The 20,282-nt window shown below is 43.4% G+C and overlaps 1 protein-coding gene across 1 annotated transcript in view; it reads left to right on the top strand.

The window, feature by feature from the left end:
- Nucleotides 1-6,512: 6,512 nt before the first annotated feature.
- The window catches only part of Lmpt (four and a half LIM domains protein limpet), a 467,116-nt gene continuing 453,346 nt past the window's right edge, over nucleotides 6,513-20,282 (top strand). The window contains exon 1 of the mRNA XM_070105409.1: nucleotides 6,513-6,583. Within this exon, the coding sequence (XP_069961510.1) occupies nucleotides 6,528-6,583 (56 nt within the window). The 5' untranslated portion in view covers nucleotides 6,513-6,527. The remainder of the gene's footprint in view (nucleotides 6,584-20,282) is intronic.

Genomic DNA, 20,282 nt, shown 5'->3' with positions numbered 1-20,282 from the left:
CCTGCCACCGCATCTTCACTGGTTTGCTACTGGGTCCTCTCTCTCCCTGAACCATGAGCTTTATCATACCTCATCTTAAAGCTATGTATGGTTCCTGCCTCCACTACATCGCTTCCCAAACTATTCCACTTCCTGACTACTCTGTGGCTGAAGAAATACTTCCTAACATCCCTGTGATTCATCTGTGTCTTCAGCTTCCAACTGTGTCCCCTTGTTACTGTGTCCAATCTCTGGAACATCCTGTCTTTGTCCACCTTGTCAATTCCTCTCAGTATTTTGTATGTCGTTATCATGTCCCCCCTATCTCTCCTGTCCTCCAGTGTCGTCAGGTTGATTTCCCTTAACCTCTCCTCGTAGGACATACCTCTTAGCTCTGGGACTAGTCTTGTTGCAAACCTTTGCACTTTCTCTAGTTTCTTCACGTGCTTGGCTAGGTGTGGGTTCCAAACTGGTGCCGCATACTCCAATATGGGCCTAACGTACACGGTGTACAGGGTCCTGAATGATTCCTTATTAAGATGTCGGAATGCTGTTCTGAGCATTGTGTGTGTGTGTGTGTGTGTGTGTGTGTGTGTGTGTGTGTGTGTGTTTCTGTGTGTGTGTGTGCCTGCCTGCCTGGCTCCCTGTCTGGCTCCCTGCCTGGCTCCCTGTCTGGCTCCCTGCCTGGCTCCCTGTCTGGCTTCCTGCCTGGCTCCCTGTCTGGCTCCCTGCCTGGCTCCCTGTCTGGCTTCGTGCCTGGCTTACTGCCTTCCTCCCTGCCTGGCTCCCTGCCTGGCTCCCTGTCTGGCTTCCTGCCTGGCTCCCTGTCTGGCTCCCTGTCTGGCTCCCTGCCTGGCTCCCTGTCTGGCTCCCTGCCTGGCTCCCTGTCTGGCTTCCTGCCTGGCTCCCTGTCTGGCTCCCTGCCTGGCTCCCTGCCTGGCTCCCTGCCTGGCTCCCTGTCTGGCTTCCTGCCTGGCTCCCTGCCTGGCTCCCTGTTTGGCTCCCTGCCTGGCTCCCTGTCTGGCTCCCTGCCTGGCTCCCTGCCTGGCTCCCTGTCTGGCTCCCTGCCTGGCTCCCTGTCTGGCTCCCTGCCTGGCTCCCTGTCTGGCTCCCTGCCTGGCTCCCTGTCTGGCTCCCTGCCTGGCTTCCTGCCTGGCTCCCTGTCTGGCTCCCTGTCTGGCTTCCTGCCTTCCTCCCTGCCTGGCTCCCTGCCTTCCTCCCTGCCTGGCTCCCTGCCTGGCTCCCTGCCTTCCTCCCTGCCTGGCTCCCTGCCTTCCTCCCTGCCTGGCTCCCTGCCTGGCTCCCTGCCTGGCTCCCTGCCTTCCTCCCTGCTTTCCTCCCTGCCTTCCTCCCTGCCTTCCTCCCTGCCTTCCTCCCTGCCTGCCTACCACACTCAAGACAGTACACACGACTCCTACCATCCAGGGTGTTGGTAAAGAGTGAACAAAGGGGACAGTGTCCACACCAGCGCTGTTCACACACGATATTTACACCCAACACTCTCCTGACGTCACCCATCTCTTAATTGCCCAGTTAAACTTGCTTGTTATGCCCTTGTTAAGGAATGTCTGTGTGTACTCACTTAGTTGTGGTTGCAGGGGTCTAGTCACACCTCCTGCCACCGCATCTTCACTGGTTTGCTACTGGGTCCTCTCTCTCCCTGAACCATGAGCTTTATCATACCTCATCTTAAAGCTATGTATGGTTCCTGCCTCCACTACATCGCTTCCCAAACTATTCCACTTCCTGACTACTCTGTGGCTGAAGAAATACTTCCTAACATCCCTGTGATTCATCTGTGTCTTCAGCTTCCAACTGTGTCCCCTTGTTACTGTGTCCAATCTCTGGAACATCCTGTCTTTGTCCACCTTGTCAATTCCTCTCAGTATTTTGTATGTCGTTATCATGTCCCCCCTATCTCTCCTGTCCTCCAGTGTCGTCAGGTTGATTTCCCTTAACCTCTCCTCGTAGGACATACCTCTTAGCTCTGGGACTAGTCTTGTTGCAAACCTTTGCACTTTCTCTAGTTTCTTCACGTGCTTGGCTAGGTGTGGGTTCCAAACTGGTGCCGCATACTCCAATATGGGCCTAACGTACACGGTGTACAGGGTCCTGAATGATTCCTTATTAAGATGTCGGAATGCTGTTCTGAGGTGTGCTAGGCGCCCATATGCTGCAGCAGTTATTTGGTTGATGTGCGCTTCAGATGTGCCTGGTGTTATACTCACCCCAAGATCTTTTTCCTTGAGTGATGTTTGTAGTCTCTGGCCCCCTAGACTGTACTCCGTCTGCGGTCTTCTTTGCCCTTCCCCAATCTTCATGACTTTGCACTTGGTGGGATTGAACTCCAGGAGCCAATTGCTGGACCAGGTCTGCAGCCTGTCCAGATCCCTTTGTAGTTCTGCCTGGTCTTCGATCGAGTGAATTCTTCTCATCAACTTCACGTCATCTGCAAACAGGGACACCTCAGAGTCTATTCCTTCCGTCATGTCGTTCACAAATACCAGAAACAGCACTGGTCCTAGGACTGACCCCTGCGGGACCTCGCTAGTCACAGGCGTCCACTCTGACACCTCGCCAAGGATTGGAACCCATGCTGCTTTGGCCCTCCTCATGGTGAGCGAAAACCCATGATCCCCTACCCCACAGAACCACGCAATCCTACAAGAACCAAGCACCGAGCCACGCTAGGTGTGTCACCCTTGATCCAAGGACATATTGTGTGAGCGCCTCTGACGTAATTTCATTCTTCTCCCAGTTTTGTGTACCATGAGGCGGGCCAAAGCAAAATGGGTTCGACTCCTTGGCTAGTCGCAGTGTTATATATATATATATATATATATATATATATATATATATATATATATATATATATATATATATATATATATATATATATATATATGCAAAACAACCACTGTGAAAGAATAGAGAAGTTCCAAGCGCTTTCGTGACTACTTACATTATCAAGGAACAATGAAAGTATCAAAGGAAGGTATATAAAGGGGTAGCCCACACCTCACTATCAGATCCCACAACAAAGAAACACCTGACGCGAGACAACAGGCCGCCGGCCCAACTAGACAGGTCCTTCACACAACCCACCAACAAACTATTCTACCCAAGAAATAAGAAACTTAAAAAATTATTATTTGTCCAGTGTATTATTAAATTCTTCCCAAATTCTATTAATTATAAATGGATCTAATTTATATAAACCAAAGGAAATATTCATATTATTGTCAAAACTGCTTTTTATGAAACAAGATCGAATATTGTTGGGCCGGCGGGCCTGTTGTCTCACGTCAGGTGTTGTGGGATCTGATAGTGAGGTGTGGGCTACCCCTTTATATACCTTCCTTTGATGCTTTCATTGTTCCTTGATAATGTAAGTAGTCACGAAAGCGCTTGGAACTTCTCTATTCTTCCACAGTGGTTGTTTTGCATATATATTTATATATATATATATATATATATATATATATATATATATATATATTTTTTATTTTTTTTTTATTATCACACCGGCCGATTCCCACCAAGGCAGGGTGGCCCGAAAAAGAAAAACTTTCACCATCATTCACTCCATCACTGTCTTGCCAGAAGGGTGCTTTACACTACAGTTTTTAAACTGCAACATTAACACCCCTCCTTCAGAGTGCAGGCACTGTACTTCCCATCTCCAGGACTCAAGTCCGGCCTGCCGGTTTCCCTGAATCCCTTCATAAATGTTACTTTGCTCACACTCCAACAGCACGTCAAGTATTAAAAACCATTTGTCTCCATTCACTCCTATCAAACACGCTCAAGCATGCCTGCTGGAAGTCCAAGCCCCTCGCACACAAAACCTCCTTTACCCCCTCCCTCCAACCCTTCCTAGGCCGACCCCTACCCCGCCTTCCTTCCACTACAGACTGATACACTCTTGAAGTCATTCTGTTTCGCTCCATTCTCTCTACATGTCCGAACCACCTCAACAACCCTTCCTCAGCCCTCTGGACAACAGTTTTGGTAATCCCGCACCTCCTCCTAACTTCCAAACTACGAATTCTCTGCATTATATTCACACCACACATTGCCCTCAGACATGACATCTCCACTGCCTCCAGCCTTCTCCTCGCTGCAACATTCATCACCCACGCTTCACACCCATATAAGAGCGTTGGTAAAACTATACTCTCATACATTCCCCTCTTTGCCTCCAAGGACAAAGTTCTTTGTCTCCACAGACTCCTAAGTGCACCACTCACTCTTTTTCCCTCATCAATTCTATGATTTACCTCATCTTTCATAGACCCATCCGCTGACACGTCCACTCCCAAATATCTGAATACGTTCACCTCCTCCATACTCTCTCCCTCCAATCTGATATTCAATCTTTCATCACCTAATCTTTTTGTTATCCTCATAACCTTACTCTTTCCTGTATTCACCTTTAATTTTCTTCTTTTGCACACCCTACCAAATTCATCCACCAATCTCTGCAACTTCTCTTCAGAATCTCCCAAGAGCACAGTGTCATCAGCAAAGAGCAGCTGTGACAACTCCCACTTTGTGTGTGATTCTTTATCTTTTAACTCCACGCCTCTTGCCAAGACCCTCGCATTTACTTCTCTTACAACCCCATCTATAAATATATTAAACAACCACGGTGACATCACACATCCTTGTCTAAGGCCTACTTTTACTGGGAAAAAATTTCCCTCTTTCCTACATACTCTAACTTGAGCCTCACTATCCTCGTAAAAACTCTTCACTGCTTTCAGTAACCTACCTCCTACACCATACACTTGCAACATCTGCCACATTGCCCCCCTATCCACCCTGTCATACGCCTTTTCCAAATCCATAAATGCCACAAAGACCTCTTTAGCCTTATCTAAATACTGTTCACTTATATGTTTCACTGTAAACACCTGGTCCACACACCCCCTACCTTTCCTAAAGCCTCCTTGTTCATCTGCTATCCTATTCTCCGTCTTACTCTTAATTCTTTCAATTATAACTCTACCATACACTTTACCAGGTACACTCAACAGACTTATCCCCCTATAATTTTTGCACTCTCTTTTATCCCCTTTGCCTTTATACAAAGGAACTATGCATGCTCTCTGCCAATCCCTAGGTACCTTACCCTCTTCCATACATTTATTAAACAATTGCACCAACCACTCCAAAACTATATCCCCACCTGCTTTTAACATTTCTATCTTTATCCCATCAATCCCGGCTGCCTTACCCCCTTTCATTTTACCTACTGCCTCACGAACTTCCCCCACACTCACAACTGGCTCTTCCTCACTCCTACAAGATGTTATTCCTCCTTGCCCTATACACGAAATCACAGCTTCCCTATCTTCATCAACATTTAACAATTCCTCAAAATATTCCTTCCATCTTCCCAATACCTCTAACTCTCCATTTAATAACTCTCCTCTCCTATTTTTAACTGACAAATCCATTTGTTCTCTAGGCTTTCTTAACTTGTTAATCTCACTCCAAAACTTTTTCTTATTTTCAACAAAATTTGTTGATAACATCTCACCCACTCTCTCATTTGCTCTCTTTTTACATTGCTTCACCACTCTCTTAACCTCTCTCTTTTTCTCCATATACTCTTCCCTCCTTGCATCACTTCTACTTTGTAAAAACTTCTCATATGCTAACTTTTTCTCCCTTACTACTCTCTTTACATCATCATTCCACCAATCGCTCCTCTTCCCTCCTGCACCCACTTTCCTGTAACCACAAACTTCTGCTGAACACTCTAACACTACATTTTTAAACCTACCCCATACCTCTTCGACCCCATTGCCTATGCTCTCATTAGCCCATCTATCCTCCAATAGCTGTTTATATCTTACCCTAACTGCCTCCTCTTTTAGTTTATAAACCTTCACCTCTCTCTTCCCTGATGCTTCTATTCTCCTTGTATCCCATCTACCTTTTACTCTCAGTGTAGCTACAACTAGAAAGTGATCTGATATATCTGTGGCCCCTCTATAAACATGTACATCCTGAAGTCTACTCAACAGTCTTTTATACAAGGTACATAATTACCTATATAGTATTTACTAGGTACATAATTACTATCACACAAGGTACATAATTACCTATATAGTAATTATGTACCAGGTACATAATTACTTTCACAAAAGGTACATAATTACCTATATAGTAATTATGTACCAGGTACATAATTACTATCACACAAGGTACATAATTACCTATGTAGTAATTATGTACCAGGTACATAATTACTATCACACAAGGTACATAATTACCTATGTAGTAATTATGTACCAGGTACATAATTACTATCACACAAGGTACATAATTACCTATATAGTAATTATGTACCAGGTACATAATTACTATCACACAAGGTACATAATTACCTATATAGTAATTATGTACAAGGTACATAATTACAATATAGGGTACAAATCAGCATCGTTACAAGAATGAGGAACTTAGGTGCCTGATAGCCCTGTATTTTCCTGTCATAAGAACATCAAGAAAGAACACTGCAGAAGGCCTACTGGTCCATGAGAGGCAGGTTCACGTCTCCTACCGGCTTAAGTCAATGGCCCAACCTAATCAGGTCAGGTCACATTCACATTGCTAACTTCCTCTCACTGCTCTCTTTACCAACAACACTATATCCCAGGGTTATAATATCTGAGTGGAATCTGTGTTAAAGGTACACCTGGACAACACCTGGACGACACCTGTATAACACCTGTACAACACCTGTACAACACCTGTACAACACCTGTATAACACCTGTACAACACCTGGACGACACCTGTATAACACCTGTACAACACCTGTACAACACCTGTACAACACCTGTACAACACCTGGACAACACCTGTACAACACCTGTACAACACCTGTACAACACCTGGACAACACCTGTACAACACCTGTATAACACCTGTACAACACCTGGACAACACCTGTACAACACCTGTATAACACCTGTACAACACCTGTACAACACCTGGACAACACCTGTATAACACCTGTACAACACCTGGACAACACCTGTACAACACCTGTATAACACCTGTAAAACACCTGGACAACACCTGGACGACACCTGTACAACACCTGTACAACACCTGTATAACACCTGTACAACACCTGTACAACACCTGTACAACACCTGGACAACACCTGTACAACACCTGTATAACACCTGTACAACACCTGTACAACACCTGGACGACACCTGTACAACTGTACAACACCTGGACAACACCTGTACAAAACCTGGACGACACCTGTACAACACCTGGACAACACCTGGACAACACCTGTACAACACCTGTATAACACCTGTACAACACCTGGACAACACCTGTACAAAACCTGTACAACACCTGGACAACACGTGGACAACACCTGTACAACACCTGTACAACACCTGGACAACACCTGTACAACACCTGTACAACACCTGTATAACACCTGTACAACACCTGGACAACACCTGTACAACACCTGTACAACACCTGGACAACACGTGGACAACACCTGTACAACACCTGTACAACACCTGGACAACACCTGTACAACACCTGTACAACACCTGTACAACACCTGTACAACACCTGTACAACACCTGTACAACACCTGTACAACACCTGGACAACACCTGGACAACACCTGTACAACACCTGTACAACACCTGGACAACACCTGGACAACACCTGTACAACACCTGTACAACACCTGGACAACACCTGTACAACACCTGTACAACACCTGGACAACACCTGGACAACACCTGTACAACACCTGTACAACAACTCGACAACACCTGTACAACACCTGGGTGTGTTTATTGATGAATAAAACACCTGTACAACACCTGTACAACACCTGGGTGTGTTTATTGATGAATAAAACACCTGTACAACACCTGGACAACACCTGTACAACACCTGGACAACACCTGTACAACACCTGGACAACACCTGTACAACACCTGTACAACACCTGTACAACACCTGTACAACACCTGTACAACACCTGTACAACACCTGTACAACAAATGTACAACACCTGGGTGTGTTTATTGATGAATAAAACACCTGTACAACACCTGGGTGTGTTTATTGATGAATAAAACACCTGGACAACACCTGGACAACACCTGTACAACACATGTACAACACCTGGACAACACCTGTACAACACCTGGACAACACGTGGACAACACCTGTACAACACCTGTACAACACCTGGACAACACCTGGACAACACCTGGACAATACCTGGACAACACCTGGACAACACCTGGACAACACCTGTACAACACCTGGACAACACCTGTACAACGCCTGTACAACACCTGTACAACACCTGTACAACACCTGGACAACACTTGGACAACACCTGTACAACACCTGTACAACACCTGGACAACACCTGTACAACACCTGGACAACACCTGTGCAACACATGGACAACACCTGTACAACACCTGTACAACACCTGTACAACACCTGGACAACACCTGTACAACACCTGGACAACACCTGGACAACACCTGGACAACACCTGTACAACACCTGTACAACACCTGTACAACACCTGGACAACACCTGTACAACACCTGGACAACACCTGTACAACACCTGTACAACACCTGTACAACACCTGGACAACACCTGGACAACACCTGTACAACACCTGTACAACACCTGGACAACGCCTGTACAACACCTGGACAACACCTGTGCAACACCTGGACAACACCTGTACAACACCTGGACAACACCTGTACAACACCTGGACAACACCTGTACAACACCTGTACAACACCTGGACAACACCTGGACAACACCTGGACAACACCTGTACAACACCTGTACAACACCTGTACAACACCTGGACAACACCTGTACAACACCTGTACAACACCTGTATAACACCTGGACAACACCTGTACAACACCTGTACAACACCTGTACAACACCTGGACAACACCTGGACAACACCTGTACAACACCTGTACAACACTTGGACAACACCTGTACAACACCTGTACAACACCTGGACAACACCTGGACAACACCTGTGCAACACCTGGACAACACCTGTACAACACCTGGACAACACCTGTACAACACCTGGACAACACCTGTACAACACCTGGACAACACCTGTACAACACCTGGACAACACCTGTACAACACCTGGACAACACCTGTACAACACCTGTACAACACCTGGACAACTCCTGGACAACACCTGTGCAACACCTGGACAACACCTGTACAACACCTGTACAACACCTGGACAACACCTGGACAACACCTGGACAACACCTGTACAACACCTGTACAACACCTGGACAACACCTGTACACCTGTACAACACCTGTACAACACCTGGACAACACCTGGACAACACCTGGACAACACCTGGACAACACCTGTACAACACCTGTACAATACCTGTATAACACCTGGACAACACCTGTACAACACCTGTACAACACCTGTACAACACCTGGACAACACCTGGACAACACCTGGACAACACCTGTACAACACCTGGACAACACCTGTACAACACTTGGACAACACCTGTACAACACCTGTACAACACCTGTACAACACCTGGACAACTCCTGGACAACACCTGTGCAACACCTGGACAACACCTGTACAACACCTGGACAACACCTGTACAACACCTGGACAACACCTGGACAACACCTGGACAACAAATGGACAACACCTGTACAACACCTGTACAACACCTGTACAACACCTGGACAACACCTGGACAACACCTGTGCAGCACCTGTACAACACCTGTACAACACCTGGACAACACCTGGACAACACCTGTACAACACCTGTACAACACCTGGACAACACCTGGACAACACCTGTACAACACCTGTACAACACCTGTACAACACCTGGACAACACCTGGACAACACCTGGACAACACCTGTACAACACCTGTACAACACCTGGACAACACCTGGACAACACCTGTACAACACCTGTACAACACCTGTACAACACCTGTACAACACCTGTACAACACCTGGACAACACCTGTACAACACCTGTACAACACCTGGGTGTGTTTATTGATGAATAAAACACCTGTACAACACCTGTACAACACCTGGGTGTGTTTATTGATGAATAAAACACCTGTACAACACCTGGACAACACCTGTACAACACCTGTACAACACCTGTACAACACCTGGACAACACCTGTACAACACCTGGACAACACCTGGACAACACCTGGACAACACCTGTACAACACCTGTACAACACCTGTACAACAACTCGACAACACCTGGGTGTGTTTATTGATGAATAAAACACCTGGACAATACCTGGGTGTGTTTATTGATGAATAAAACACCTGGACAACACCTGGACAACACCTGTACAACACATGTACAACACCTGGACAACACCTGTACAACACCTGTACAACACGTGGACAACACCTGTACAACACCTGTACAACACCTGGACAACACCTGGACAAAACCTGGACAATACCTGGACAACACCTGGACAACACCTGGACAACACCTGTACAACACCTGGACAACACCTGTACAACGCCTGTACAACACCTGTACAACACCTGTACAACACCTGGACAACACTTGGACAACACCTGTACAACACCTGTACAACACCTGGACAACACCTGTACAACACCTGTACAACACCTGGACAACACCTGGACAACACCTGGACAACACCTGGACAACACCTGTGCAACACCTGTACAACACCTGTACAACACCTGTACAACACCTGGACAACACCTGGACAACACCTGGACAACACCTGGACAACACCTGGACAACACCTGGACAACACCTGTACAACACCTGTACAACACCTGTACAACACCTGGACAACACCTGTACACCTGTACAACACCTGGACAACACCTGGACAACACCTGTACAACACCTGTATAACACCTGGACAACACCTGTACAACACCTGTACAACACCTGTACAACACCTGGACAACACCTGGACAACACCTGGACAACACCTGGACAACACCTGTACAACACCTGGACAACACCTGTACAACACTTGGACAACACCTGTACAACACCTGTACAACACCTGGACAACACCTGGACAACACCTGGACAACACCTGTGCAACACCTGGACAACACCTGTACAACACCTGTACAACACCTGGACAACACCTGTACAACACCTGGACAACACCTGTACAACACCTGGACAACACCTGGACAACACCTGTACAACACCTGGACAACACCTGTACAACACTTGGACAACACCTGTACAACACCTGTACAACACCTGGACAACTCCTGGACAACACCTGTGCAACACCTGGACAACACCTGTACAACACCTGGACAACACCTGGACAACACCTGGACAACACCTGGACAACACCTGTACAACACCTGGACAACACCTGGACAACACCTGTACACCTGTACAACACCTGTACAACACCTGGACAACACCTGGACAACACCTGGACAACACCTGGACAACACCTGTACAACACCTGTACAATACCTGTATAACACCTGGACAACACCTGTACAACACCTGTGCAACACCTGTACAACACCTGGACAACACCTGGACAACACCTGGACAACACCTGTACAACACCTGGACAACACCTGTACAACACTTGGACAACACCTGTACAACACCTGTACAACAGCTGTACAACACCTGGACAACTCCTGGACAACACCTGTGCAACACCTGGACAACACCTGTACAACACCTGGACAACACCTGTACAACACCTGGACAACACCTGGACAACACCTGGACAACACCTGGACAACACCTGTACAACACCTGTACAACACCTGTACAACACCTGTACAACACCTGTACAACACCTGGACAACACCTGGACAACACCTGTGCAACACCTGTACAACACCTGTACAACACCTGGACAACACCTGGACAACACCTGTACAACACCTGTACAACACCTGGACAACACCTGGACAACACCTGTACAACACCTTTACAACACCTGTACAACACCTGGACAACACCTGGACAACACCTGTACAACACCTGTACAACACCTGGACAACACCTGTACAACACCTGGAAACACCTGGACAACACCTGTACAACACCTGGACAACACCTGGGAAATACCTGGACAACACCTGCACAACACCTGGGTGTGTTTATTGATGAATAAAACACCTGCACAACACCTGGGTGTGTTTATTGATGAATAAAACACCTGTACAACACCTGGACAACACCTGGGTGTGTTTATTGATGAATAAAACACCTGTACAACACCTGGGTGTCTTTATTGATGAATAAAACACCTGTACAACACCTGGGTGTGTTTATTGATGAATAAAACACCTGTACAACACCTGTACAACACCTGGGTGTGTTTATTGATGAATAAAACACCTGTACAACACCTGGGTGTGTTTATTGATGAATAAAACACCTGTACAACACCTGGGTGTGTTTATTGATGAATAAAACACCTGTACAACACCTGGGTGTGTTTATTGATGAATAAAACACCTGTACAACACCTGGGTGTGTTTATTGATGAATAAAACACCTGTACAACACCTGGGTGTGTTTATTGATGAATAAAACACCTGTACAACACCTGGGTGTGTTTATTGATGAATAAAACACCTGTACAACACCTGGGTGTGTTTATTGATGAATAAAACACCTGTACAACACCTGGGTGTGTTTATTGATGAATAAAACACCTGTACAACACCTGGGTGTGTTTATTGATGAATAAAACACCTGTACAACACCTGGGTGTGTTTATTGATGAATAAAACACCTGTACAACACCTGGGTGTGTTTATTGATGACGTGTTCCACAGTCAATTAGCTTTTATATCTAAATTACAGTCATAATAGGGGATCAGTCCCTCAGTCATGATAGTTGATCAGTCCCTCAGTCATAATAGTTGATCAGTCTCTCAGTCATGGTAGTTGATCAGTCTCTCAGTCATAATAGTTGATCAGTCTCTCAGTCATAATAGTTGATCAGTCTCTCAGTCATAATAGTTGATCAGTCTCTCAGTCATGATAGTTGATCAGTCTCTCAGTCATAATAGTTGATCAGTCTCTCAGTCATAATAGTTGATCAGTCTCTCAGTCATAATAGTTGATCAGTCTCTCAGTCATGATAGTTGATCAGTCTCTCAGTCATAATAGTTGATCAGTCCCTCAGTCATAATAGTTGATCAGTCTCTCAGTCATAATAGTTGATCAGTCTCTCAGTCATGATAGTTGATCAGTCTCTCAGTCATAATAGTTGATCAGTCTCTCAGTCATAATAGTTGATCAGTCTCTCAGTCATGATAGTTGATCAGTCTCTCAGTCATAATAGTTGATCAGTCTCTCAGTCATGATAGTTGATCAGTCTCTCAGTCATAATAGTTGATCAGTCTCTCAGTCATAATAGTTGATCAGTCTCTCAGTCATAATAGTTGATCAGTCTCTCAGTCATAATAGTTGATCAGTCTCTCAGTCATAATAGTTGATCAGTCTCTCAGTCATAATAGTTGATCAGTCTCTCAGTCATAATAGTTGATCAGTCTCTCAGTCATGATAGTTGATCAGTCTCTCAGTCATAATAGTTGATCAGTCTCTCAGTCATAATAGTTGATCAGTCTCTCAGTCATGGTAGTTGATCAGTCTCTCAGTCATGATAGTTGATCAGTCCCTCAGTCATAATAGTTGATCAGTCTCTCAGTCATAATAGTTGATCAGTCTCTCAGTCATGATAGTTTATCAGTCTCTCAGTCTCAGTCTCTCAGTCATAATAGTTGATCAGTCTCTCAGTCATAATAGTTGATCAGTCTCTCAGTCATAATAGTTGATCAGTCTCAGTCATAATAGTTGATCAGTCTCTCAGTCATAATAGTTGATCAGTCTCTCAGTCATAATAGTTGATCAGTCTCTCAGTCATAATAGTTGATCAGTCTCTCAGTCATAATAGTTGATCAGTCTCTCAGTCATAATAGTTGATCAGTCTCTCAGTCATAATAGTTGATCAGTCTCTCAGTCATGATAGTTGATCAGTCTCTCAGTCATGGTAGTTGATCAGTCTCTCAGTCATGATAGTTGATCAGTCTCTCATGATAGTCATCAATAGTTGATCAGTCTCTCAGTCATAATAGTTGATCAGTCTCTCAGTCATGATAGTTGATCAGTCTCTCAGTCATAATAGTTGATCAGTCTCTCAGTCATAATAGTTGATCAGTCTCTCAGTCATGATAGTTGATCAGTCTCTCAGTCATAATAGTTGATCAGTCTCTCAGTCATAATAGTTGATCAGTCTCTCAGTCATAATAGTTGATCAGTCTCTCAGTCATAATAGTTGATCAGTCTCTCAGTCATAATAGTTGATCAGTCTCTCAGTCATAATAGTTGATCAGTCTCTCAGTCATGATAGTTGATCAGATCAGTCTCTCAGTCATAATAGTTGATCAGTCTCTCAGTCATAATAGTTGATCAGTCTCTCAGTCATAATAGTTGATCAGTCTCTCAGTCATAATAGTTGATCAGTCTCTCAGTCATAATAGTTGATCAGTCTCTCAGTCATAATAGTTGATCAGTCTCTCAGTCATAATAGTTGATCAGTCTCTCAGTCATGATAGTTGATCAGTCTCTCAGTCATGATAGTTGATCAGTCTCTCAGTCATGATAGTTGATCAGTCTCTCAGTCATAATAGTTGATCAGTCTCTCAGTCATGATAGTTGATCAGTCTCTCAGTCATAATAGTTGATCAGTCTCTCAGTCATAATAGTTGATCAGTCTCTCAGTCATGATAGTTGATCAGTCTCTCAGTCATAATAGTTGATCAGTCTCTCAGTCATGATAGTTGATCAGTCTCTCAGTCATAATAGTTGATCAGTCTCTCAGTCATGATAGTTGATCAGTCTCTCAGTCATGATAGTTGATCAGTCTCTCAGTCATAATAGTTGATCAGTCTCTCAGTCATGATAGTTGATCAGTCTCTCAGTCATGATAGTTGATCAGTCTCTCAGTCATGATAGTTGATCAGTCTCTCAGTCATAATAGTTGATCAGTCTCTCAGTCATAATAGTTGATCAGTCTCTCAGTCATGATAGTTGATCAGTCTCTCAGTCATGATAGTTGATCAGTCTCTCAGTCATGATAGTTGATCAGTCTCTCAGTCATGATAGTTGATCAGTCTCTCAGTCATAATAGTTGATCAGTCTCTCAGTCATAATAGTTGATCAGTCTCTCAGTCATGATAGTTGATCAGTCTCTCAGTCATAATAGTTGATCAGTCTCTCAGTCATAATAGTTGATCAGTCTCTCAGTCATAATAGTTGATCAGTCTCTCAGTCATAATAGTTGATCAGTCTCTCAGTCATAATAGTTGATCAGTCTCTCAGTCATAATAGTTGATCAGTCTCTCAGTCATGATAGTTGATCAGTCTCTCAGTCATGATAGTTGATCAGTCTCTCAGTCATAATAGTTGATCAGTCTCTCAGTCATGATAGTTGATCAGTCTCTCAGTCATGATAGTTGATCAGTCTCTCAGTCATGATAGTTGATCAGTCTCTCAGTCATGATAGTTGATCAGTCTCTCAGTCATAATAGTTGATCAGTCTCTCAGTCATAATAGTTGATCAGTCTCTCAGTCATAATAGTTGATCAGTCTCTCAGTCATGATAGTTGATCAGTCTCTCAGTCATGATAGTTGATCAGTCTCTCAGTCATAATAGTTGATCAGTCTCTCAGTCATAATAGTTGATCAGTCTCTCAGTCATGGTAGTTGATCAGTCTCTCAGTCATGATAGTTGATCAGTCTCTCAGTCATGATAGTTGATCAGTCTCTCAGTCATGATAGTTGATCAGTCTCTCAGTCATAATAGTTGATCAGTCTCAGTCATAATAGTTGATCAGTCTCTCAGTCATAATAGTTGATCAGTCTCTCAGTCATAATAGTTGATCAGTCTCTCAGTCATAATAGTTGATCAGTCCTCAGTCATAATAGTTGATCATGATAGTTGATCAGTCTCTCAGTCATAATAGTTGATCAGTCTCTCAGTCATAATAGTTGATCAGTCTCTCAGTCATAATAGTTGATCAGTCTCTCAGTCATAATAGTTGATCAGTCTCTCAGTCATAATAGTTGATCAGTCTCTCAGTCATTATAGTTGATCAGTCAGTCTCTCATAATAGTTGATCAGTCTCTCAGATAGTTGATCAGTCTCTCAGTCATAATAGTTGATCAGTCTCTCAGTCATAATAGTTGATCAGTCTCTCAGTCATAATAGTTGATCAGTCTCTCAGTCATAATAGTTGATCAGTCTCTCAGTCATGATAGTTGATCAGTCTCTCAGTCATAATAGTTGATCAGTCTCTCAGTCATAATAGTTGATCAGTCTCTCAGTCATAATAGTTGATCAGTCTCTCAGTCATGATAGTTGATCAGTCTCTCAGTCATAATAGTTGATCAGTCTCTCAGTCATAATAGTTGATCAGTCTCTCAGTCATGATAGTTGATCAGTCTCTCAGTCATAATAGTTGATCAGTCTCTCAGTCATAATAGTTGATCAGTCTCTCAGTCATGATAGTTGATCAGTCTCTCAGTCATGATAGTTGATCAGTCTCTCAGTCATGATAGTTGATCAGTCTCTCAGTCATGATAGTTGATCAGTCTCTCAGTCATAATAGTTGATCAGTCTCTCAGTCATGATAGTTGATCAGTCTCTCAGTCATAATAGTTGATCAGTCTCTCAGTCATGATAGTTGATCAGTCTCTCAGTCATAATAGTTGATCAGTCCCTCAGTCATGATAGTTGATCAGTCTCTCAGTCATAATAGTTGATCAGTCTCTCAGTCATGATAGTTGATCAGTCTCTCAGTCATGATAGTTGATCAGTCTCTCAGTCATAATAGTTGATCAGTCTCTCAGTCATAATAGTTGATCAGTCTCTCAGTCATGATAGTTGATCAGTCTCTCAGTCATAATAGTTGATCAGTCTCTCAGTCATGATAGTTGATCAGTCTCTCAGTCATGATAGTTGATCAGTCTCTCAGTCATAATAGTTGATCAGTCTCTCAGTCATAATAGTTGATCAGTCTCTCAGTCATAATAGTTGATCAGTCTCTCAGTCATGGTAGTTGATCAGTCTCTCAGTCATGATAGTTGATCAGTCTCTCAGTCATAATAGTTGATCAGTCTCTCAGTCATAATAGTTGATCAGTCTCTCAGTCATGATAGTTGATCAGTCTCTCAGTCATAATAGTTGATCAGTCTCTCAGTCATAATAGTTGATCAGTCTCTCAGTCATAATAGTTGATCAGTCTCTCAGTCATAATAGTTGATCAGTCTCTCAGTCATGGTAGTTGATCAGTCTCTCAGTCATGGTAGTTGATCAGTCTCTCAGTCATAATAGTTGATCAGTCTCTCAGTCATGGTAGTTGATCAGTCTCTCAGTCATAATAGTTGATCAGTCTCTCAGTCATAATAGTTGATCAGTCTCTCAGTCATGATAGTTGATCAGTCTCTCAGTCATAATAGTTGATCAGTCCCTCAGTCTCAGTCATAATAGTTGATCAGTCTCTCAGTCATAGTTGATCAGTCTCTCAGTCATAATAGTTGATCAGTCTCTCAGTCATGATAGTTGATCAGTCTCTCAGTCATAATAGTTGATCAGTCTCTCAGTCATGATAGTTGATCAGTCTCAGTCATAATAGTTGTAGTTGATCAGTCTCTCATGATAGATCAGTCTCTCAGTCATGGTAGTTGATCAGTCCCTCAGTCATAATAGTTGATCAGTCTCTCAGTCATAATAGTTGATCAGTCTCTCAGTCATAATAGTTGATCAGTCTCTCAGTCATGGTAGTTGATCAGTCCCTCAGTCATAATAGTTGATCAGTCTCTCAGTCATAATAGTTGATCAGTCTCTCAGTCATAATAGTTGATCAGTCTCTCAGTCATAATAGTTGATCAGTCTCTCAGTCATGGTAGTTGATCAGTCTCTCAGTCATAATAGTTGATCAGTCTCTCAGTCATGGTAGTTGATCAGTCTCTCAGTCATCAGTTGATCATCAGTTGATCAGTCTCTCAGTCATGATAGTTGATCAGTCTCTCAGTCATGATAGTTGATCAGTCTCTCAGTCATGATAGTTGATCAGTCTCTCAGTCATGATAGTTGATCAGTCTCTCAGTCATAATAGTTGATCAGTCATGGTAGTTGATCTCAGTCATAATAGTTGATCAGTCTCTCAGTCATGATAGTTGATCAGTCTCAGTCATGATAGTTGATCAGTCAGTCTCTCAGTCATGATAGTTGATCAGTCTCTCAGTCATGATAGTTGATCAGTCTCTCAGTCATGATAGTTGATCAGTCATGATAGTTGATCAGTCTCTCAGTCATAATAGTTGATCAGTCTCTCAGTCATGATAGTTGATCAGTCTCTCAGTCATAATAGTTGATCAGTCTCTCAGTCATAATAGTTGATCAGTCTCTCAGTCATGATAGTTGATCAGTCTCTCAGTCATCAGTCATAGTTGATCAGTCTCTCAGTCATGATAGTTGATCAGTCTCTCAGTCATAATAGTTGATCAGTCTCTCAGTCATGATAGTTGATCAGTCTCTCAGTCATGATAGTTGATCAGTCTCTCAGTCATGATAGTTGATCAGTCTCTCAGTCATGATAGTCTCTCAGTCATGATAGTTGATCAGTCTCTCAGTCATCAGTCATAATAGTTGATCAGTCTCTCAGTCATGATAGTTGATCAGTCTCTCAGTCATGATAGTTGATCAGTCTCTCAGTCATCAATAGTTGATCAGTCTCTCAGTCATAATAGTTGATCATGATAGTTGATCAGTCCCTCAGTCATGATAGTTGATCAGTCTCTCAGTCATAATAGTTGATCAGTCTCTCAGTCATAATAGTTGATCAGTCTCAGTCTCAGTCATGATAGTTGATCAGTCTCTCAGTCATGATAGTTGATCAGTCTCTAAGTCATGAGAGTTGTTCAGTCTCTCAGTCATAATAGTTGATCAGTCTCTCAGTCATGGTAGTTGATCAGTCTCTCAGTCATGATAGTTGATCAGTCTCTCAGTCATAATAGTTGATCAGTCTCTCAGTCATGATAGTTGATCAGTCTCTCAGTCATGATAGTTGATCAGTCTCTCAGTCATGATAGTTGATCAGTCTCTCAGTCATAATAGTTGATCAGTCTCTCAGTCATGATAGTTGATCAGTCTCTCAGTCATGATAGTTGATCAGTCTCTCAGTCATGATAGTTGATCAGTCTCTCAGTCAGTCATGATAGATCAGATCAGTCAGTCCTCAGTCATGATAGTTGATCAGTCTCTCAGTCATAATAGTTGATCAGTCTCTCAGTCATAATAGTTGATCAGTCTCTCAGTCATGATAGTTGATCAGTCAGTCTCAGTCATAATAGTTGATCAGTCTCTCAGTCATAATAGTTGATCAGTCTCTCAGTCATGATAGTTGATCAGTCTCTCAGTCATGATAGTTGATCAGTCTCTCAGTCATGATAGTTGATCAGTCCCTCAGTCATGATAGTTGATCAGTCTCTCAGTCATGATAGTTGATCAGTCTCTCAGTCATAATAGTTGATCAGTCTCTCAGTCATGATAGTTGATCAGTCTCTCAGTCATGATAGTTGATCAGTCTCTCAGTCATGATAGTTGAGTCAGTCCTCTCAGTCATGATAGTTGATCAGTCTCTCAGTCATGATAGTTGATCAGTCTCTCAGTCATGATAGTTGATCAGTCTCTCAGTCATAATAGTTGATCAGTCTCTCAGTCATGATAGTTGATCAGTCTCTCAGTCATGATAGTTGATCAGTCTCTCAGTCATGATAGTTGATCAGTCTCTCAGTCATGATAGTTGATCAGTCTCTCAGTCATGATAGTTGATCAGTCCCTCAGTCATGATAGTTGATCAGTCTCTCAGTCATGATAGTTGATCAGTCTCTCAGTCATGATAGTTGATCAGTCTCTCAGTCATGATAGTTGATCAGTCCCTCAGTCATGATAGTTGATCAGTCCCTCAGTCATAATAGTTGATCAGTCTCTCAGTCATGATAGTTGATCAGTCTCTCAGTCATAATAGTTGATCAGTCCCTCAGTCATGATAGTTGATCAGTCTCTCAGTCATGATAGTTGATCAGTCTCTCAGTCATGATAGTTGATCAGTCTCTCAGTCATGATAGTTGATCAGTCTCTCAGTCATGATAGTT

The sequence above is a fragment of the Cherax quadricarinatus genome, chromosome 98, assembly GCF_038502225.1.
Source record: "Cherax quadricarinatus isolate ZL_2023a chromosome 98, ASM3850222v1, whole genome shotgun sequence".
NCBI lineage: Eukaryota > Metazoa > Arthropoda > Malacostraca > Decapoda > Parastacidae > Cherax > Cherax quadricarinatus.
The sequence above is the reverse complement of the archived record's forward strand: the minus strand, read 5'-3'. Positions and strand labels throughout refer to the sequence as shown.